This window comes from Piliocolobus tephrosceles, chromosome Y, assembly GCF_002776525.5.
Source record: "Piliocolobus tephrosceles isolate RC106 chromosome Y, ASM277652v3, whole genome shotgun sequence".
Classification (NCBI taxonomy): domain Eukaryota; kingdom Metazoa; phylum Chordata; class Mammalia; order Primates; family Cercopithecidae; genus Piliocolobus; species Piliocolobus tephrosceles.
In genome coordinates, this window is record NC_045456.1 from 22920897 (window position 1) to 22945256 (window position 24360).

The 24360-nt window shown below is 37.3% G+C and overlaps 1 protein-coding gene and 1 long non-coding RNA gene across 6 annotated transcripts in view; one reads left to right on the top strand and one right to left on the bottom strand.

The window, feature by feature from the left end:
- LOC111535454 lies at positions 1-21111 on the top strand. 2 transcript variants are annotated; one of them, XR_002729451.1, is made up of 4 exons: positions 1-42; positions 244-335; positions 3083-3201; positions 20995-21111. It is a non-coding gene; the product is annotated as an uncharacterized LOC111535454 (long non-coding RNA). The 2 variants fall into 2 exon arrangements; XR_002729450.1 differs by lacking the exon at positions 1-42 and having other exon boundaries at positions 49-335.
- ZFY (zinc finger protein Y-linked) overlaps positions 20420-24360 on the bottom strand; it is a 63560-nt gene continuing 59619 nt past the window's right edge. For all 4 annotated transcript variants that reach the window (XM_026451325.2, XM_026451324.2, XM_026451326.2 and 1 more), the window contains one exon: positions 20420-24077. In XM_026451325.2, coding sequence (XP_026307110.1) covers positions 22894-24077 — 1184 coding nt within the window. In that variant the 3' untranslated portion in view covers positions 20420-22893. The remainder of the gene's footprint in view (positions 24078-24360) is intronic.

Genomic DNA, 24360 nt, shown 5'->3' on the forward strand with positions numbered 1-24360 from the left:
CAAAGAATGATGGCATGGGCACAGAATTTCAGGAGGAGACTGGTAAGAACTTGTTTTTCTTGTCCCTGCTTTTGGAACCCATTTCTTCAGGGCCCCTGCCTGGCCTTGCAGGTAATGTTATAGCTCCAGCTGGACTTTGGAGTGAGTCAGCCTGGTCAGAGAAGGACTTGTTTTTCTCTTTACTTGTTTTTCTTACATTTCCTGGTTCATCAGCAAGAAACAACACGCTATTTACCTTCACAGTAGAAGAGTCCAGCAGAACCAAGATAGAAGCAGAGTGGGTGAATCTAAACCTGTGGACACATTCATCTTGGAAACCCTAAGAGAGGCGAAAGGTGAGTATCTAGCTAATACTAGACAGTCATTATGACTAATTCTGACTGTTAGAGGGAGTGCAAAAGTCAGTCTTAAAGCTAACAGCCAGTACTAGGAAACAGAAACAAAGTAACAAGAAACTCTTACAGCAGCAGAGTTCTTCTAAATAATTCCATTGGATGGTATTTTTCGTTGTTAGTCTACTTAGAAAGAAAATTGGGCCTTTTAAAATTATTATTGTGATAAAGTGCTCATCACAAAATTTTCCACCGTAATCATTTTTAAGTGTACAATTCAGTACTTTAAATGCCTTCACATTGTTGATGTAACCTGTCTCTAGAATTTTATCTTGTAAAACAAAAACTCTATACCTATTAACACAACTTCTCCCTATTCTCCCCTCCCCACAGTCCTGGCAACCATCACCTACTTACTGTTGCCCTGAATTTGACTATTCCAAGGACTTCATATAGATGGAATCAAACTGTATTTGTTCTTTTATGTCTGGCTTATTTTACTTAACACAGTGTTTTTCCTGTAAGTGCAGTTGTAGCATGTCAGAATTTTATTCTATTTTAAGGCTGAATAATATTCCATTATATTTCATATTTTGTCTGTCTATTCATCTCTTAATGGAAATGTGAATTGTTTCCACCTTTTGCAGTTGTGCATACTATTGCCATAAATATTTATGTCCAAATATCTGTGAGCCAGGCTTTCAATTATTTGGGGTATATATATAATGTTGGAATTACAGAATCATTTTTCACATCAGTTGCACTATTTTGTATTTTCACTAGCAATTCATAATGTCCGTTTTCTCCACATTTTTCCCACCACTTATTTTCTCTTGAAAGTAAGTATTAATTTGCATGAAATGGTATCTGCTTGTAGTTTTAATTTGCATTTTCCTAATGGACAATGATGTTGAGAATCTTTTCATGTTCTTATTGATGATTTGTATATCTTCTTTGGTGAGAAATGTCCATTCAAACCCTTAACCTATTTTTAACTGGTTTTTCTTGTTAAGTTGTAGCAGTTATTTATATATTCTGGATATCAGTTTATCAAATGTATGATTGACAGATATTTTCCCTATTTGTGTGTTGCCGTTTCACTCTGTTGGTAGTGTTTTTCAGTACTCAGAGGTTTCTAATTTTGTCCAGTTTACATAGTTTTTATTTTGCCGGGTGTGGCGGCTCACATCTGTAATCCTAGCACTTTGGGAGGCTGAGGCAGGCAGATGACCTGAGGTCAGGAGCTTGAGACTAGCATGACCAATATGGAGAAACTCTGTCTCTACTTAAAAAACAAAATTAGCTGGGCATGGTGACGCAAGCCTATAATCTCAGCTACTCCCAGATTCTCCTGAGGCAGGAGAATCTCTTAAACCCAGGAGGCAGAGATTGCAGTGAGCCAAGATTGCACCATGGGTAATAAGAGGAAAACTCTGTTTAAAAAAAAAAAAAAAAAAAAAGATATTCTGAAGTATTTTATTCTTTTGGATTCTATTTTAAATAGGATTATTTTCTCAATTTTCTTTTCAGATTATTCAGTGACAATATATGAAAATATGACTTTTTTGTATGTATTGAATGTCTAATAGTTTGTGTATTTGTATAATCTTTGTTTTGAACATAAAGGTTCATGTCATCAGCAAATTAAGATAATTTCATTAATATTTTACAATTTGGATGTGTGTTTTTTTTCCCCTTGCCTAATTGACCTGCCTTAAATTTCCAGTACACTGTTAAATAGTAGTGATTTAGATGGGCACCTCTGGCACAGTGACACATGCTGTAATCCCAGAACTTTTGGAAGCCAAGGCAGATGGATCACTTGAGGCCAGGAGTTCAAATTCAACTTTTCTTTTTGCAAAATTTCTGTGTACTATTTACCAATGTTCTAAAATGCAACATATTGTATTGTAAACCTTAAAAACAAATAGAGGGCCGGGCGCGGTGGCTCAAGCCTGTAATCCCAGCACTTTGGGAGGCCGAGACGGGCGGATCACGAGGTCAGGAGATCGAGACCATCCTGGCTAACCCGGTGAAACCCCGTCTCTACTAAAAAATACAAAAAACTAGCTGGGCGAGGTGGCGGGCGCCTGTAGTCCCAGCTACTCCGGAGGCTGAGGCAGGAGAATGGCGTAAACCTGGGAGGCGGAGCTTGCAGTGAGCTGAGATCCGGCCACTGCACTCCAGCCCAGGAGACAGAGCCAGACTCCGTCTCAAAAAAAAAAAAAAAAAAAAAAAAAAAAAAAAAAAAACAAATAGAGAGACTCTTTAAAAGAAAAGGTGTTTATTTGGAAAAGGAATATTATAAGTTATGCACAAGCTGTAGTAAACTAGGTGCACATTCCAAGCAGTAAAGGAAGACAAAGGAGTTTTAAAGTACTAAATGAGGAGGATTACATAATTGTTATGAAATAACTATCCCTGGCTACAAAGATCAATAAAACAGATGTGTGGGTAAGTCAAAAAGAAAAGTAACAAACAAAATGCCAGTCTGAGGTTGAATAGGCAGTTGCTGGGCAAATGTCTTGTGGAAATATTTTTTATAAGTTTGTGATATGGTTGCAATCTGTGTTCCTACCCAAATCTCACACTGAATTGAAATCTTCAGTATTGAAGCAGGGGCCTGGTTGGGGGTGATTGGATCATGGGAGCAGTTGCTCACAATCCCCCTTTGGTGCTGTCATTGTGGTAGTGAGCTCTCCTGAGATACAGTTGTTTAAAAATGTGTGCCACTTTCCCCTCTCTCTCAGGATCCTGCTCCAGCTATGTGAGACATTTGTATCTGCTTTGCCTCCTGCCATGAATTAAAGTTCCCTGAGGCCTCCCCAGAAGCACATACTCCCATGCTTCCTGTAGAGCCTGCAGAACTGTAAGTCAATCAAACCTCTTTTCTTTATAAATTACCCAGTTTCAGATATTTCTTTATAGCAATGTGAGAACAGACTAATAGTGATACTAACAATCACTTGATCTAGTAAACTTTAAATCCTCGTACCCAGGATTCTGTATAGTAGTTTAAACAGGCTTGAAATTAGTTTAAATAAGACCACTTAAATGGACTAACTGTGATGCCTTTGTGCAAGGTTGTAGAGTTTTGTAGAGTCTACTTTGCTGTCAGGCATACAAGTATGAGAACACTGTATTCCTGGCCTTTCCTGGCTCCATTTGTTAGGATTTTTTTTTTTTTTAACATTAGGGACTCCATTTTTAATCTGACAACTTTCACAGTGTACATGTGTAATATTGTCACATAAAGTAATTTGCTTCTAAGTGTCAGATAAAAATAGTCAGGAGGTCCAAAGTTGGAGGAGATAAAGAATGTGGCTTTACTACAATATCAACCACTAACTATATGACTTTAACTGGCAGCCTCAATTTTCATATTTATAAAACAACATCCTGAAAAGTATTAATGTTTATACTTTTTTCCCACTTTATACATTTTAAAATGAATACTATCCACAAATCTAATATGCCAAAGTGATCAAAAGCGTGCTGCTAATTAAAAAAAAAAAAGAGTAAGAAAAAATAATAAACCAAGAAAAAAAAAAGCAACCGATATGGCTAGGTGTGCACATGTAGGATTATTTTCTCCCATCATACTATAACTATCTGCAACCACCTTACTGTTTCATTGTACTGAACCCTGTTTAAACTGCCTCTGCAGAATCCTGTGTGCCAGGATTTAAAGATTACTGTACCTAAAAGTACTTCATAGAAATAATTCCAACTTTCTAGTCCAATAGAGGAAAGTTTTCACTCACTGAATAAAGAAAAATTAAATTCTTTGTAGTATTTTTAATTGTGGGAAACAAAAATTTAACATTTTACTAATTTCTAAGTGTACAGTTCACTAGTGTTAACTGTATTCACATGTTGTGCAGTAGATCTATAAAACTTTTCTTACTTGACAACTTAAAAATAAATATACATATTAATGGGGTACAAAATGATGCTTTCATATATGTGCATGTTGTAGAAAAATTAAATTAAGCTTATTAACATATCCATCACCTCACACACTTACTCTTTTTATGAGAACATTTAAAATCTACTTTTAGCAATTTTAAAGTATACATCATTATTAACAACAGTTATTATACTATAAAATTTATTACTTACACTTATTTCTCTTATCTAAGTAAATACTTTGTGCCCTTGACCAATGTCTGCCCATTGCCTATATGCTCCTACCCCAAGCCAATTACATTATCTGCTTTGATAGGTTCAATTTTTAATATTTGCACATATAAGTGAATATACGCTGTATTTGTCTTTCTGTACCTACCTTATTTCTTTTAATATAATAGCTAGTAAGTTTATTTATGCTGTCACAAAATGCCAGAAGTTCCCTTTGTTAAAGGCTTAATAGTATTTCCTTGTGTAGATATACCACATTTTCTGTACTCCTTTATTTGTTAATGGACATTTAAGTTGATTTCATATCTTAGCTATTGTGAATATGACTGCAGTGAACATGGAAGTGCAGATAATTCTTCTACATGCTGATTTCAATTTCCTTGGATAAATACCCAGAACTGGAATTGTTAGATCATGTGTAAGGAAGGATAACCTACATCATAAAAGAAGGATGATCTCAAATAAGAACCTACTGTTATACCTCAAGAAATTAGAAAAGTAAGAACAATATAAGCCAAAAGTTAGCAGAAAGAAGAGCAGATAGATCAGAAGAGAAATAAAGTAGGATTACAAAAACATTTTAAAAGATTAACAAAACTGAGATTTAACTTACTGAAAAATAAGCAAAATTGATAAATCTTTACACTAAGAAAAAAATTAAAGACTCAAATAAATCAAATCAGAAATAAGAGAGGAGATATTACAGCTGGTATCACAAAGGTACAAAGATTATGAAACTATTACAAACCAACAAATTTTATACCAAACAATGAGGTAACACAGAAGAAAGGAACAAATTTATAGAAACATAAAACCTATCAAAGATGATCATGAAGAAATAAAAAATGAACAAACCAAATTATGAGTAAGAAAACTGAATCAGTAATAAAACCCTCCCATCATCAAGGTTGTGGTGAGCAGTGATCTCACCACTTCACTCCAGTGTGGGTGACAGAGCAAGACCCTGTCTCAAAAAACAAAAAAAGTCTTTCATCAAAGCAAATCACAAGATTTGATGGATTCTTGGTGAATTCTACCACATAATCTAAGAAAAACTAATGCCAATCCCTTGTCAACCCCCTCCAAAAAGTTAAAGAAGACAGAATACTTGAAACTTGTTTTTTAAGTCTAGAATTACCCTAATACCCAAGCTAGACAAGAATATCACAAGGAAAGAAAATACAGGCCAATACTCCTGATAAACATGGATGCAAACTGCCTCAACCAAATGCTAGCAGACTAAAAGACAGCACATTAAAAGAATCATTTGCCATGATCAATCGAGATTTATCCCTGGGATGCAAGAATGTTTTAACATATACACATGAATATGTGTGATATATAACATTAACAGAATGAAGGACAAAACCATATGATCAGCTCAATAGATACAGACAGGCTTTGACAAAATTCCACATATTTTTATAATTAAAATCTCCACAAGTTAGGCGTGTAACTCAACACAATAAAAGCCATATATATTACCAACTTGCAGCCACATTATACTCAGAAGCTTTTCCCCTAAGATCAGGAATGAGACAAGGATGTCTACTCTCACCCCTCTTATTCACTACAGTACTGGAAGTGATAGCCAGAGCAGTCAAGTAAAAAATAAATAAATCTCATCTAAACTGGAAAGAAAGAACTGAAACTCTCTCTATTCACTGATGATGTGAACTTATATATATTGAAGTCTGGCAATGCTGCCATTCTTGGTAGGGTTGCTGACAAGCCCCTGTGAATGTGAATTTCTCTAGCTATCCTCTGGGTCATTTTGCTGTTCATGATATAAGACAGACACTTGCTATGTGTATCATCAAAGCAGTGGACAAGAGGGCTGCTGGAGCTAGCAAGGTCATCAATTCTTCCCAAAAATCTCAGAAGGCTAAATGAATGTTATCCTTAATATCTGCTATCCCAGTACTAATCAGTGGTGGAAGAATAGTCTCAGAACTGTTTGTTTCAATTGGCCATTTAAGTTTAATAATAAAAGAATCATTAATGAAAATAATGCATTGTAAAACTTCAGAAGGAAAGTAGAGTGTCTTACGGGCCACTGGTAGGCGGAGTGTTGTTTGTTTGTTGTTGATTTTTTTTCTTTTTTGCATATGGCAGTTTTCAGTTACTGGGCTTAAAAACCAATACTATTTAATTAAAACAACTTGAATAAAAATCTGTCACAGCATTTTAAGAACCATTAAAACAAAGTTTAATGAGAAACCAAGAAAAGAATCCAAAATATATTTTTACAGTGCTATATTAATCAAAGCAGCATGACACAGCATATAAACAGATACACTGACCAAGGGAACAGAATAGAAACCTATGTATTTACCATACCATAAGCTGACTTTCAGTTGACAGGGAAAAATAAACACAAACAAGGAAAAACACCTTTCATGGTGGCTCATGTCTGTAATCCCAGCACTTTGAAAGGCTGAGTTAGGAGGATCACTTAAGACTAGCCTGAGAAACATAGTGAGACCCCCATTTCTACAAAAAAAACTTCTTAAAAATAATAATAAATTAGCCAACATAACCAGCTACTCAGGATGCTGAGGTGAGAGGATCTCTCAAGCCTGGGAGGTCAAAGCTGCAGTGAGCTGTGATCACTCCACTGCGCTCCAGCCTCCGTGACAGACCAAGGTCCTATCTCAAAACAAAACAAACCTATAAAGTTGTTATTGATGTGACCTAAAACTTCAATAATTTACAAAGTATTTCAACCTCATAAGATACAGAAATGGTTTTAAAATCTGAATAAGTATAGATGTCATACCTCCAGGCAACAGAGATAATAGTTCATTGGTAGCAGAAATGCCAAGCTGCTCAAAGAGCTGCAACATTTCCAGCTGGTAGTATGTTGGGGATTTAGTTTAAGCAGCTTTGTCTGTATGTATTTCTTGTGTATATCCATGCATGAATACCTGAATCCCCATATATATATGGACACATACATACACAGAAACATATATATACATGTCATGTCATCTATCATTTACCAATATTCAAACACATACATTAAAATAAGGTAGAAATTTATTTAGAAATAAGAGCAGATATCAAAACATAACAGGAATACTATATTAAACAAAATTTTATGAGCAAAACCATATATGTGTAATAAAACAAAATCCATGAGGCCAACTTAAATTTGACTATCTAATAGCTACTGAGTGTGGAAAAATTGTGTTTCTAACATGATTTACATCAACTACCCCTGGGGCAGTTAATTTTAAAAAACAAAATACTCATGCAGTTACTCACACCACACCTTTGCCAGCCTTTCAAGTTTTACTTGCTGACTCTGCTTCTGAATTTTATTTACCTTTGAAGAATTTAACTCATGGGAGACCACACAAGATTTATGAAATGCACATTATTTACATGTGCATTAAAAAGTATATTTATTGAATGAAAACCTGCCTTGTAAAAAGCTTACATAAACGTATGAATATGAACCATTCAGGCCCTGCTTTAGCTGCACTGCTTTTTTTTTTTTTTTTTTTTTTTTTTTTGAGATACAGTCTCACTTTGTGTCCCAGGCTGGAGTACAGTGGCTCAATCTCTGCTCACTGCAACCTCCACCTCCTGGGTTCAAGAGAATCTCCTGCCTCAGCCTCTGGAGTAGCTGGGACTACAGGTGCACATCACCATACCTGGCTACTTTTTTGTATTTTTGGTAGAGACAGGGTTTCATTATGTTGGCCAGGCTGGTCTGAAACTCCTGACCTCAGGTAATCCGCCCTTCTTGGCCTCCCAAAGTGCTGGGATTATCAGTATGAGTCATCGCATCCAACCTGTGAGTTTCTGGTTTGGTTTAGTTCTATGATTTTTCACATAAAACACAATATGTTGCATAATTATTTTGTAACTTCCTTAAAGTGCTCTTTTTAGTAAAGATTCACAAACTTGAGAGTGCATAAGAATAACGTCCTTAACAAAGGACTTGTTAAATCAGATCACTGGGCTTACTGGTAGGAAAAATGTTGGCAAATGAATTATGCCTGCCTAACTGCAAAGAATGATGTCCATAAGATGGTATACTAGAACTCTCCAGGCCCTCATTCCACCAGAGACACCAAGTTAAGAAGCAACTGCAGACTACAATACCTTTGTAAGAGCTATCAAGACCAGCTGAGAAACTATAGCAAGCCATGCCAAGTAAAATCAAGAAGGGACAGGAAGAGTTATTGGACTATCAGTAATTTCTCAACAGAAACATTTCAGGCCAGAAGGGAGTGGGATGACACATTTAAAGTGCTGACATTTTAAAACTGCCAACCAAATTAACTGTATCTCCCAAACTATCCTTCAAAAATGAGTGAAAAATAAAAGTTTCCCATATAAAAGCTGCAGGAATTAATTACTGTAAGACCTGCTCTTCAATGATTGCTAAAGAAAGTCCAAATTTGAAAAAAAAAAGGATGCTAAAGAGCAATATGAAAATATAAAGATTCTAGTAAAGGTAAATATGTAGAAAAATACAGTCATTTGGTTTGTTATAATTTTAGTGCATTGATTCACTTTTAATTCTTGTATGGAAGTTAAATTAAAAAAGAAAAAGTAACTATAAATTTATGCTAATGAATAAACATAACCAAGTAGGGAGGTTACAGCTAAAGAGGCACATATTGTATATGTGACTGAAGTTGTTATATCAATTTAAAATAGAATGTTATAAACTTTAAGATATTTAATTGCAATGATAATATTGCAAACATAACATATCCACAATATACACAAAAGAAATGAGCAGGGAATCCCTACCAAAAAAAAAAAAACTAAACACAAAGGAAGGCACTAAGACTTAAGCAGGAACAAAAAAGCTAAACAGAAAATAATTAACAAAATGGCAATAGTAAGTCCTTCCCCTATTATAATCTAATTTAAATGTAAATAGATCAAAATCTAAAAATAACATTGGATAACAAATCTAAAAATAACATTAGAGTGTCTGGATGCAGGGGCTTAGGCCTGTAATCCTAGCACCTGAAGAGGTCGAGGCAGATGGATCATTTGAGGCCAGGAGACTAGCCTGGCCATTGCAGCAAAATCCAATCTCTACTAAAAATGTAAAAATTAGCTGGGTGTGGTGGCACACAACTGTAATCCCAGCCCCTCAGGAGGCTGAGGCACAAGAATCACTTGAACCCAGGAGTAGGAGATTGCAGTGAGCCAAGATCACGCCACTGCACTTTAGCTTGGGTGACAGAACAAGACTCCATCTCACCAAAAAAAAAAAAAAAAGAGAGAGAGATTGAGAGACTCTGTCTCAAAAAAAAAGAAGAAATAAAATAATGTTGTAACATTGGAGACTATAACTTGACTGGGTATAAAAGAACAAAACAAAACAGAATCTAACTATATGTTGTCTATCTTAGATCTAATTACATACGTAGGCTGAAGGTGAAATGATGAAAAAAGATAATTCAGACAATAGTAACCAAAAAGAGCAGGAATGACTACAATAACAGACAAAACAGACTTCATGCAAAAAACCATTCAAAGAGGCAAAAAATGTTATATAATAATAAAAGGGTCAATTCAACAAGAAAATATTTAAAATGTTTAAAATTGAATCAGTAATAAATAGCCCACCAACCAAAAAAAAAAGCCCAGGACAAGAAGGATTCACAGCTGAATTCTAGTGGATGTAAGAAAGAAGAGCTGGTACCATTCCTACTGAAACTATTCCAAAAAAATTGAGAAGAGGGAATCCTCCCTAGCTCATTCTATGAGACCATCATCATCCTGATACCAAAACCTGGCAGAGACACAACTAACAAAAAAAAATTCAGGCTAATATCATTCTTGATGAATGTCAATGCAAAAATCCATAGCAAAATACTGGCAAACTGAATCCAGCAATAGATAAAAAAGCTAGTTAGTCAACTATAATCAAGTAGGGTTTATCCTCTGGGAAGCAAGGTTGGTTGAACAGATACAAATAAAAAGAATGTGGATTATCCCATAAACAGAAATAGAGACAAAAACTACAAGATCATCTCAATAGATGCAGAAAAGGCTTCTATAAAATTCAATACCACTTCATGTTAAAAGCTCCTAATAAACTAGGTATTAAAGAAACACAACCCAAAATAACAAGAGCCATCTATGACCAACCACAGACAACATCATACTGAACGGACAAAAGTTAAAAGCATTTCCTTGAAAACTGGCACAAGACAAGGAGGCCCTCTCTCATCACTCTTATTCAACATAGTATTGGAAGCTCTGGCCAGGGCAGTTGGCCAAGAGAAAGAAATAAAGGGCATCCAAATAGGAAGAGAGGAAGTCAAACTATCCCTGTTTGCAGACAGCATAATCCTAAACCTAGAACACCTCATACTTTTGGCCCAAAAGCTGATCAAACAGCTTTAGCAAAATCTTAGGATACACAGGCAATGTACAGAAACTGCTAGCATTCCTGTACACCAACAACATCCAAATCAGGAACATGATTCCATTCACAACTGCCATGAAAGAATGAAATACCTAGGAATACAGCTAACCATGGAAGTGAAAGATCTCTACAAGGATAACTACAAACCAGTGCTCAACGAAATCAGAGATGACATAAATGGAAGAACAATCCATGCTCATGGATAAAGATGAGTATTGTTAAAATAGCCATAATGTTCAAAGCAATTTATAGATTCAGTGCTATTCCTATCAAACTACCAATGACATTCTTCACAGACTTGGGAAAAAAAAAAACTTAAATTCGTATGAAACCACAAGAGACCCTGAATAGCCAAGGCAATCCTAAGCAAAAAAGAACAAAGCTGGAGGCAACACATTACCTGACTTCAAACCATACTACAGGACTACAGTAACTAAAACAGCATGGTAATTCTACAGAAACAGATACATAGATCAATGGAACAGAATAGATATCCCAGAAATAAGGCCACACGCCTACAACTGTCTGATCTCCAACTAAGCTGACAAAAACAAGGAATGGAAAAAGTACTCTCTATGCAATATATGGTTCTGGGATAACTGATTAGCCATATGTAGAAGATGGAAACCCTTTCTTTACACCATACACAAAACTCAAGTCAAGATGAATTAAAGGTTTACATATAAAAACCAAAATGGTAAAAACCCTAGAAGACAGCCTAGGCAATACCATTCTGGGCATAGGAATGGGCAAAAGTTTCATGAAAAAGACAACAAAAGCAAATGCAGCAAAAGCAAAAATTGACAAATGGGAACTAATTAAACAGTTTCTTCACAGCAAAAGAACCTATCAAGTAAACAGACAACCTACAGAATGGGAGAAAATTTTTGCAAACTATATATCTGACAAAGTTGTAATATCCAGCTCTATAAGAAACTTAAAACAAGAAAACAACCCCATTAAAAAGTAAACAAAGGGCCGGGTGCAGTGGCTCACACCTGTAATCCCAGCACTTTGGGAAGCCGAGGCAAGTGGATCACGAGGTCAGGAGATCGAGACCATCCTGACTAACACAGTGAAACCCTGTCTCTACTAAAAATACAAAAAAATTAGCCGAGCCTGTTGGAGGGTGCCTGCATGCGAGATCCCGTCACTGCACTCAAGCCTGGCTGACAAGGCAAGACTCTGTCTCAAAAAGATAAGTAAATAAATAAAGCAAGCAAAGGACGTGAACAGATATTTTTCTAAAGAAAACATGTATTCAGTCAACAAACGTGGGAGAAAAAGCTCAACATCACTAATCATTAGAGAAATGCAAATCAAAACCACAGTGAGATACCAGTCACACCAGTCAGAATGCCTATGATTAAGAAGTCAATAGATGTTGGTGAGGTTGTGGAGAAAATGACACACCCATACACTGTTGGTGTGAGTGTAAATTAAGTCAGCCATTGTGGAAAACAGTGTGGTGATTTCTCATAAAAGGATTAGCAGAACTACCATTCGACCCAGCAATCTCATTACTGAGTATATACCCAAAGAAATGTAAATCCTTCTGTCATAAAGACACATGCATGTGTATGTTCACTGCAGTACTTTTCATAATAGCAAACACATGGAATCAACGTAAATGTCCACCAATAGTAGACAGAATAAAGAAAATGTGGCACATACACACCATGGAATACTATGCAGCCATAAAAAAAGAACGGGACCAGGCTGGGTGCAGTGGCTCATGCCTGTAATCCCAGCACTTTGGGAGGCCAAGGCGGGTGGATCACAAAGTCAGGAGTTCAAGACCAGCCTGTATAACATGGTAAAACCACATCTCTACTAAAAATACAAAAAATTAGCCAGGTGTGGTGGCAGGCGCCTGTAGTCCCAGCAACTCAGGAGGCTGAGGCAGGAGAATCGCCGGAACCCAGGAGGTAGAGGTTGTGGTGAGCTGCGACTGTGCCACTGCACTCCAACCTGGGCAACAGAGCGAGACTCCATCTCAAAAGAAAAACAAAACGAAACAAACAAACAAAAAAACCAATAGGATCATGTCCTTTGCAGGACCATGGATGGAGTTGGAGGCCATCATTCTTAGCTAACACAGGAACAGAAAACCAAATACTGTATGTCCTCACTTATAAGTGGGAGCTAAATGATGAGAGTGCATGGGCACATAGAGGAGAACAATACACACTGGGACCTACCAGAGGATGGAGAGTGGGAAAAGGGAAAGGATCAGGAAAAACAAGTAATAGGTACTAGACTTAATGTCTGGGTGATGAAATAATCTGTACAACAAACCCCTGTGAAACAAGTCTACCTATGTAATAAACCTGCACCTGAACTTAAAATAAAAGTTAAAAGAAAGATAATAACAATTATAAATATATCTGCACTAAATATCAGAGCTCTTAACTATGTGATAAAAATATTGACAGGAATAAAAACAAGAAACAAAGACAATAATATAGGAGGCATCTTTCGCCCACTTTCAATAATGGGTAGAAAAATCAAATGGAAAACCAGTGGAGAAACAGGACTGGTAAAATGCTGTACCCAATTGGACATACCAGACACATAGAGAACATTCCACACAACCACAGCAGAATATACATTATTCTAAAGTGCGCATTGAACATTCTCTAGAATAGACGATATATTTGGTCACAAAACAAGTTTTAACAAATTTTAAAACACAAATTGGCCAGGCACGGTGGCTCAAGCCTGTAATCTCAGCACTTTGGGAGGCTGAGTTGGGCGAATCATGAGGTCAGGAGATCGAGACCATCCTGGCTAACACAGTGAAACCCCGTCTCTACTGAAAAAATACAAAAAACTAGCCAGGCATGGTGGCGGCCACCTATAGTCCCAGCTACTTGGGAAGCTGAGGCAGGAGAATGATGTAAACCCAGGAGGCAAGGTTGCAGTGAGCTGAGATCCGGCCACTGCACTCCAGCCTGGGCAACAGAGAGCCAGACTCTGTCTCAATTTAAAAAAAAAAAAAAAAAAAAAAAAAAAAACACAAATTATACAAAGTGCATTTTCTGAGCACAATATGATGCACTAAAAATCAAGAGCAATGGGAAAACTGGAAAATTCACAAGTGTGTGGAAACTAAGCAACAAACTGTTAACCAATGGAAAACCTGGCACAATAGCACTCACTTGTAGTCCCAGCTACTTGGGAGGCTGAGTTGGAAGTAAGAGCTCTTGAGCCCTGGAGTTGAAGGCCAGCCTAGGCAACAGACCAAAAGGCAGTATCAAAAACAAAACCACACAACCAATGAGTTAAAAGAAGATACAAGGAAAATTACCTTGACACACACTAAAATGAAAGCACGACATATCGTACACACAACATGAGATACAATCAAAGTCACAGAGTCACAGAGAGGTAAATTTATAGCTGTAAATACATGTATCAAAAAAGAAAGACCTCGGCCGGGCGCGGTGGCTCAAGCCTGTAATCCCAGCACTTTGGGAGGCCGAGACGGGCGGATCACGAGGTCAGGAGATCGAGACCATCCTGGCTAACACGGTGAAACCCCGTCTCTACTAAAAAATACAAAAAACTAGCCGGGCGAGGTGGCGGGCGCCTGTAGTCCCAGCTACTCGGGAGGCTGAGGCAGGGGAATGGCGTAAACCCCGGAGGCGGAGCTTGCAGTGAGCTGAGATCTGGCCACTGCACTCCAGCCCGGGCGACAAAGCGAGACTCCGTCTCAAAAAAAAAAAAAAAAAAAAAAAAAAAAAAAAAGAAAGACCTCAAACCAGCTACCCAACAATATCACATGACTCCAAAATATGTATAACTATTATATGTTATTTAAAAATATATGGCCGGGCGCGATGGCTCACACCTGTAATCCCAGCACTTTGGGAGGCCAAGGTGGGTGGATCATGAGGTCAGGAGATCGAGACCATCCTGGCTAATATGATGAAACCCTGTCTCTACTAAAAATACAAAAAAAAAAAAAAAAAAAACACTAGCCGGGCGTGGTAGTGGGCACCTGTAATCTCCCTACTCCGAGGCTTAGGTAGGAGAATGATGTGAACCTGGGAGGCGGAGCTTGCAGTGAGCCAAGATCATATCACTGCACTCCAGCCTGGGTGACAGAGCGAGACTCCGTCTCAAAAAAAAAGAAGCTTAATAGTAGAAAAATCAACAAAACTGAATTCATATTTTGAAAAGATGAATAACATTGGCAAATTTTGCGTACATTAAGAACAAGACTCAAATAACTGAAGTTAGAAATGAAAAAACGGTAATTACAAGTGATGCCACAGAAATGAAAAAGAGTAAAGAGAATACAATGAATACAAAGTACTCCAAGGAGCTGGATAAATCAGAAGGAATAGGCTGGGTGTGGTGGCTCACACCTGTAATCCCCGCGATCTGGGAGGCCAAAGCAGGTGGATCACCTCAGGCAGGTTTGAAACCAGCCTGGCCAACATGGTAAAACCCCATCCCTACTAAAAATATAAAAAATTACCCAGGTGTGGTGATGCACACCTGTAATCCCAGTTACTCGGGAGGCTGCGGCAGAAGAATCACTTGAGTGCGGGAGCCAGAGGTTGCAGTAAGCAGAGATAGTGCCATTGTACTCCAGCCTGGACGACAGAGTGAGATTCTGTCTTTAAAAAAAAAAAAAAAAATAATAATAATAATAATAATAATACATTGCTAGAAACACACAACCTACCATGGGTAAATCAGAAAGAAGTAGAAAATCTGAACAAACCAGTAACTAGTAAGATTGAATCAGAAATAAAAATCTGAGCAAAGAACAGCCCACAGTAAGATGGCTTCACTGGAGAATTCTACCAAAATTTAGAAATAATTTTATGCAGGCACAATAAAGAATGAAATAATGCCCTTTGTAGCAACATGGTTGCAGCTGGAGGCCATTATCGTAAGGAAACTAATGCAGAAACAGAAAACCTAGTGTCACATATAAGTGGGAACTATATCTTGGGTTAATATGAACATAAAGATGGAAACAACACATACTGAAGTCTCCAAAAGAAGGGAGTAAAGGAGTGGGGCAAGCGTTGAGAAACTTTCTATTGGGTATTATCTTCACTATGTGGCTGATGGGATCTAAAGAAGCCCAAACCTCAACAACACTACACATACACCCTTATAGCAAACCTGTACGAGTACATCTGAATCTAAGATAAAAATGAAAATTTTTTAAAATAAAAAGAAATTAATAATCCTAAAGGAGGAAGCACTCTGAAATTCATATAAAGATGCCAGTATTACATTGCTGTCAAAACCAGATAAAGACATACACAAGGCTAGGTATGGTGGCTTATGCCTATATTCCCAGCATCTTGGGAGATTAAGACAGGGATTGCTTGAATCCAGAAGTTCGTGACAAGTCTGGGCAACTTAGGGAAATCATGTCTCTACAAAAAAAATTGTAAAAAGTTAGTTAGGCATGGTAGTGTGCACTAGCAGTCCTAGCTATTCAGATGGCACGACAGTTTGAACCCAGGGGTTCAAGGTTACAGTCAGCTGCAATCGCACCACTGCACTACAGCCTGGGCAACACAGCAAGACCCTGCATCCAAAAAAAATTAATAAAAAAAAACACATAAAGAAAATCACAGACCAATATCACTAATGAAAATCTATGCAAAAATTATCAGTGAAATACAAGCAGGTTGAATTTAACAGCACATTATAAGGATTACAGGCTGGGATTACATGCTTACAATTCCAGCATTTTGGGAGGCCAAGGTGGGTGGATCATTTGAGGTCAGGAGTTCGAGACCAGCCTGGCCAACATGATGAAACCCTGCCTCTACTAAAAATACAAAAACTAGCCAAGTGTGGTGGCCCAGATGCAGTGGCATGTGCCTGTAATCCCAGCTACTTGAGAGGCTGAGTAAGGAGAATCACTTGACCTTGGGAGGCGGAGGTTTCAGTGAGCCAAGATCACACCATTGCACTCCAGCCTGGGTGACAGCAAGACTCTGTCTCCAAAAAAAAAAAAAATAAAAAAAAAAAAAAAAAAAACAATTACATAGGCCAGGTGCCATGGCTCACGCCTATAATCCTAAAAGGGGAGGTCAAAGCAGATGGATCACCTGAAGTCAAGAGTTCAACACCAGACTGGACAACATGGTGAAACCTTATCTCTATTAAAAATACAAAAAATTAGCTGGGAGTAGTAGCAGATGTCTGTAATCCCAGCTACTCGGCAGGCTGAGTGAGGCAGGAGAATCTCTCCAACCCAGGAGGCAGAGGTTGCAGTGAGCTAAGATCACGCCATTGCACTCCAGCCTGGGCAACACAGAAAAAAAATTGTTCTCAAAACAACAACAACAAAAAACTGATTATATACCATGACCAGTAAGATTTTACTGGATTTTAAGAATGGTTCAGCAATACCTTTTAATACATCACGTTAACAAAAACAAAGGACAAAAGCTACATGTTCATTTCAATTTACATAAAAAAAGCATGTGACAAGATTCCACACCTTTTCATTACAAAATACACTTAGGCAAGAAGAGGGAACCCTCAACATAATGAGGGCAATTATTTTTATTTATTTATTTTGAGATGGAGTCTTGCTCTGTCACCCAGGCTGGAGTGCAGTGGTGCAATCTCACCTTACTGCAACAACCTCCTCCTAGGTTCAAGTGATTCTCATTCTTCAGCTTCTTGAGTAGCTGGGATTATAGACATGTACCAGATGCCCAGCTAATTTTTGTATTTTTAGTAGAGACCTAGTTTCGTTATGTTGGCCAGGCTGGTCTCAAACTCCTGACCTTAAGTCATCCACCTGCCTCAACCTCTTAAAGTGCTGGGATTATAAGTATAAGACACCATGACTACCCAGGGCAATTTTATTTATTTTTGAGATGGAGTCTCGCTCTTTCGCCCAGGCTGGAGGGAGGTGGCACAATCTCGGCTCACTGCCACCTCTGATACCTGGGTTCAAGCAATTCTCCTGCCTCAGCCTCCCGAGTAGCTGGAGTTACAGGCATCTGCCACCACGCCCACTTATTTTTGTATTTTTAGTACAGATGGGCTGTCACCATGTTGGCCAGGCTGGTTTCAACTCCTGACCTCAGGTAACCTACCCGCCTTGGCCTCCCAAAGTGCTGGGATTACAGGTGTGAGCCACCGTGCCCAGCCAGCAATTATTTTTAAAAGTCCATGGCTAACACCTTATTTGATGGTGAAAAGCTGAAAACTTCTTCTCTAAAATTGAGGAGGAAAGGCTGTTAAGTGATATAAGCCAGTCTCACTCACACACACACACACACACACACACACACACACACATACAGCTGTATGATTCTGATAAAGTAGTCAAATTCATGGAAACAAACTAGAATAGGCCTGGGGGGCAGTGGAGAAAGTTGCTTAATGAACATTGAGTTTCAAATATGAAAGTTAAGAAACATTCACAACCATGTAAATATTCTTAGTACTATTAATTGTATACACTTAAAATGATTAAAATGGGCCAGGCGCAGTGGCTCAATTTTGGGAGGCCGAGATGGGCGGATCACGAGGTCAGGAGATGGAGACCATCCTGGCTAACATGGTGAAATCCCCTCTCTACTAAAAATTACAAAAAACTAGCCGGGTGCAGTGGTAGGCACCTGTAGTCCCAGCTACTTAGGAGGCTGAGGCAGGAGAATGGTATAAACCCAGGAGGTGGAGCTTGCAGTGAGCTAAGATCTGGCCACTGCACTCCAGCCTGGGCAACAGAGCGAGACTCTGTCTCAAAAAAAATAAACAAACAAAATGATTAAAATGGGAAATGGTTTTTTTCTTTCTTTTCACAATAAAGCCAACCTGACTGCTGGTGCCTATGTACAATTTTTTTATGTAGTAGGTGTAGGGTGAGCCCAAGATTTTATATATCTAAAAAGATTCAAGTAATGCTGATGCTGACCTGGCCCAGCTTCAAAATATAACACCTTTAAGATATTGGTCATAATGCTTCTCTTTACAAAAATCCTAGAATTCCTGAGAAGTTAAAAAATAAAAATAAAACATAATAAAATTGACATTGACATTGCCAGAAAACCAGTCACTAAATTATCTTAGGTGAAATCACAGGCCTGATTGGGTATATTTTTAGGTTTTCTAAGACAACTAAGTTATTCATGATCTTCCCTGGTCTTTCCTGGCTTACAACTGTGTCCAGTGACATTCACTATATATATATATATATAATTTTTTTTTTTTTTTTTTTTTTAGACGGGGTCTTTCTCTTTCACCCGGGCTGGAGTACAGTGGCAGGATCTCAGCTCACTGCAAGCTCCGCCTCCTGGGTTTAGCCCATTCTCCTGCCTCAGCCTTCCGAGTAGCTGGGACTACAGGCGCCCACCACCTCCCCCGGCTAGTTTTTTGTACCTTTTAGTAGAGACAGGGTTTCACCATGTTAGCCAGAATGGTCTCAATCTCCTGACCTCGTGATCCACCCGTCTCGGCCTCCCAAAGTGCTGGGATTACAGGCTTGAGCCACCGCGCCCGGCCACCATATATATATTTTAAACATTTTAGTGGCTTTAATTATTTACAGTTTGAACCACTAAACACACACATGTCCCTACAGAGTTGAAGAACTGCAGAATCTTTATCCAAGGTGTTTTGCAACTAAAGAGAGGTGATGGAAACATATGAATGTGTTAAATGCCACTTACACATTTTAAGATAGTGACTTTTATCATGTGAATTTTACCTCCACAAAAATTTACGCATCTCGGTCTTCTTTGCTGTAATCTGTTTGACTCCTTGTTAACTTCTACCAAGCTTCTAATTTCTGTCATAATACCCACCCCACAGTATATGTGTACACTAAAGATCTCCAAACGGAACACTAAGGAGTAATACACAAATGTGTAACTAGGGCAGGTTCCTCTGCTATGGACTTACTGCCCTCCAAAACCACTTAAGGCCTGGTGCACTGGCCTATGCCTATAACTGCACCATTTTGGGAGGCTGAGGTTGGAGGACTCCTTGAGCCCAGGGATTTGAGACCACCGTGGGCAACATAATGAGACCCAACCCCATCTCTATAAAAAATAAAATACTAGCTAGGCATGACAGTACATGCCTATAGTCCCAGCTACTATGTAGGCTGAAGTGGGAGGACTGCTTGAGCCCAAGAGTTCAAGGTTGCAGTGAGCTAAGATCACAAACCACTGCACTTGAGCCTCGGCAAATGAGTAAGGCTTTGTTGTTAAAACAAAAACAAAAAACCAAAAAACCAAAAAGAAAAAGAAAAAAAAAAGCTTTATGCAAGGAAAATTTATTTCAGCAAGTGGAGATGCTAACCAAACAATCTTCTATTAAGATAAAACAAAAAATTGACTTTCAAGAACACATTGAGCAAAGGACTCTTCAATTAGCACAAGTACTCTGAAATACTACTTGTAAATTCATAAGGTTACCAATATTTACGTAAAAAGCATTTCGTATTCCACTTATGTACAGAATGAACTAAGTGGGGAAATAAAAATAGTCCACTATGTTTTGTGTTTATTAAGACTTAAAACCGCATGTTTTATTGGTATCATATACAAGTAAACATTTGTTAACAGCAAAATATTATCATTTTTATTTTTGCATATTATTCTCAAGTACACATTTACAACAGTATCACACTTCCTGCATGAATTCTCCATAGTATTTTAAGTATTTTACAATTTGTACAGTGGAAGGAACATACGATATTTAATAGGCTATTTTTCAACCAAACAATAATTTATGTCCTTGTAAGACTTTGTACCTCTTTAAAACTTTCAACTTCAACATCCACTTTTTTAGCTTTGCTAATCAAATTAAGAATTAAAACCAGCCTGCAAATAATAACAGTATATAACATTAAGCACAATTTCGTTTGTCTTTATACAAATGTTCTATCATATTTACTTGACCAAATGCTTAATTACCTTTTAAAGGTTTCAATATTGTGGTTAAAAACAAAACAACTGTGTATAACTCCAGACTGTATGAAAAATATGAAATATGTAAAGTGTTGTTCTTTACCTTTCTATTTTGAAAATATAAATAGTTAACTATTAATTTTAAGGAGTGCTTTAAAACTCTTAAACTTTCACTTAAATACTTCCTTTTATATTACTTCAGGGAGAAAACAAATTGTAAGGAGATTTAAAGGATTCTCAAATACAAACTGAAGTTATCAAGAACAAGATAATGAAGGACAGTAACAATCAGGTAGGGACATGTATGAGGGCTAAGAAGTCCTAACAGATTTTCAAAATCCATTACATGGTTTTGGTTGGTACTAGGTTTAAATTCATGTATGACTAAACCACTTCAGAACTAGATCAAATTAATCTAACATGTCAGAGGCTGTCAATCACCAAATATTTATGTTTCCTAATCCTATAACTTTTGAATTGGTGGCCCAGAAGGAGAAAATAAAAACCTGACAGCATAAGTTGAATGAAGTACCACCATACTAAAGCCAGCAGGTAGCTGTAATGTGGCTTAAAAAACAATTCTAATCCCCAAAAATATTCCAAATACATAGGTACCAACAGCCAAATTAAGGAACCTAAAAATGTATTTTCCATTCTCCAAAATTCTTATTAACCAAATTCTTTTTAATTATATGAATTCATTTTATATTATATCCATACATGTTATTAACTGCGTAATAACTTATTAACTCTCAAACAATAAAATTTGGAAAGTGATATATGTTCCAAATAAGGCCATGGATTTTCATTATGTATGTTTATCTTCTAATCAAAATCAACTTGACTGTTGTCTTTTTAAAACTTTACTCAGTGTAAAATAAAAAGCAGGATAAAGTTGCTAATTTGGAATTAGCTCTAATTCTGCTACATGGTACCATCACTTTCCCTTAGTCCTCTTTACTTTGCAGTGAGACCAGAGTTCCTTCACAGGATTCTCAAAAACTAAGAAACCTATGTCTGAAATAGCTTTCCAGAAAAATTTATGATATGAAGCTGAAATTGTAAGAAAACATTCTATCTAGACACATCTTACCTTCCATTTTTATCTATCAAAGAGTATTAGAAGATTTTCACTCTTCCTAATGTCCTTCTTTTCTTTTTAATTCTTCACCTCAAATTTAGTAACTCTGAATAGTAAGTTATGAAATGCTCTCATGCATCCCTGGATCTTTCAGGTTATTGTAAATTTTCATAAGTTTAAAATTTGTGCTTGTGTGTGTAAATATGTAATAAGCAACAAAGATGCATATACAAGATTTAGAGTTACATACCAAGTTTCAAAAAATCCTGAGTCCACAATTTACCTCTAAAAGACTAAAAGTCAGTGTGCAGTAAGTCTCGGGTGTTGGAACACAGCATAAGACAAAGCAGTACAAAGAGAAAACAAAAGACGAAAATAAGTAAAACTTTTCAATAATACTTTTTAAAAGTTTGCTGTGCTGACAAAAGATGTAAACACTATTAATGAAAATTAAAGGAAGTACATTTTGTCTGCTGAACAAAATGAAATTTAAACATAAATGTAGTCAATATCCTATATTAATCAATGCTAGAAGCTCAAATGTAAAATTTCATCATGTAATATTAAGAAGACAAAAAAATTATTACATTTTGCTAAGTGGACTTGACAGTAAAATCTCCCATTTATGTTAGCAGATGTCTCCAATGTGAAACGTTTGTGTAGGAAGAAATGGGTCAAAAATGTTACTTTTATAGTTATCAATTTGATTTTGTCTTAGAAGAGTACCATCAACATGAATAAATATGTAAATAAATAGTAAAGCTTTTAAGACTGAAAATTCAGTATAGAATCACAAATTATAAGCAACTTGCTTGTTGCTATTTTTCTCATCTATTAAAGAAACTCAATAGGATTCAGGACACCCTTTGAATAAAATGTAAAGAAAAGTGGACTAGAAGCAATAATTCTATTTTTACACAGCATAATTCAATGTATAGTAATGGACGTGAACAAGACTGGCTTTAAAAAATGAATTTTCTGCTTCAAGGCCAACATCTTTACAAGCTTGTACACACACTGTTAGGGCAGGCCAACTTCTTTATGATGTCGCATTATGTGCTGGTTCTTCTCTGAAGGTCTTCGGAAGCCTTTCTTGCAGTACTCACACCGATGAGGATAGTCTTTTGTATGAATGGAAATAACGTGCCGTTTAAAGCCTGAGGCATCCGTAGTGCTATACTCACAGTACTCACACTGATATACTTTCCTGCCACTGTGTGTCTTCATATGCTTTTTAAGCTCATTTTGTTGCCTAAATCCCTTTCTACATCTCTTACACCTAAATGGAAGATCCTTTGTGTGAACTGAGAGAATATGGCGACTTAGAACAAATGGGTCTGCAATCTTAAAGTCACAATGTCTACATTGGTGCATTTTTTTACCTTTGTGGACAGCCACATGCTTCTTGAGTTCTGAAGGCCTGTGAAAGCCTTTCTCGCACATCTCACACTTATGAGGATAGTCTTTTGTATGAACTGAAATTACATGTCGTTTCAAATCACTTGAGTTTGAACTCTTGTGGTCACAATGCAAACACTGGTGTGTTTTGTTTTCTTGGTGGACAAGAGTATGTTGCTGCACTTCTTTGGTATCTGAGAAAGTCAGAAGACAAATATCACACTTGAATGGCATCTCTTTACTATGCTTTGTTTTTATATGTGTTTTCAAGTTAGAAGAGTCTGCAGACCTATATTCGCAGTACTGGCATTGGTATGGCTTCTCCCCAGTATGGATTCGCATGTGCTTTTTGAGTTCCGACGGGTGTCGGAAACCTTTACCACACTCCACACAAATATGAGGAAAGTTCTTGCTGTGGACTGCCAAGAGGTGACGATTCAATAACCCCTGTTCAGCTGTCTCATATTCACAGAATTTACACTTGTGCATTTTGTTGGCCCCTTTTTCCTTGTGCACCATTTTGTGAGTAAACAAAGCCCCGGCATGAGAAAAATGCTTCCCACACTCATCACATTCAATGGCCTTCTCTGCCTTGCTGGTCAGCTTGTGGCTCTCCAGGTGGTTATGTAAACTTATCTTCTTGTTGGTAGTGTAATCACAGTCAGTACAGTGGTACTTCTTCTTGGCAAGGTGTTCGGGATGGTTTTTCATATGTCTTTTCAAAAAACCTCTCGACTTAAACTTCTTCCCACAAATCATGCAAGGATAGACAGTCAAAGGATGACCATCAGGGCCAATAATTATTGCTAAGAAAGGAAAAGAAAGCAGTATGAGTGCTTAATCAAACTTCTGGTTTCCTCATGAATTTAAAGCTTGTGTTATGAACATTACTGGGCAAATACTTTTATTAACATTCCTTTTACTGCTTTTCAATGTTAAGAGTTATAGTAATGTCCTAATCAACAGAAGTGGTTTGGTTCAGTATGAACCAATCTCACCCCCTCCAGCTTAAAAAAATAAATCAATCAAGCAGTGATAAAAGAACATAAATTTAGAAATGTATAGCAAATAACTCATAAAAATCAAGGC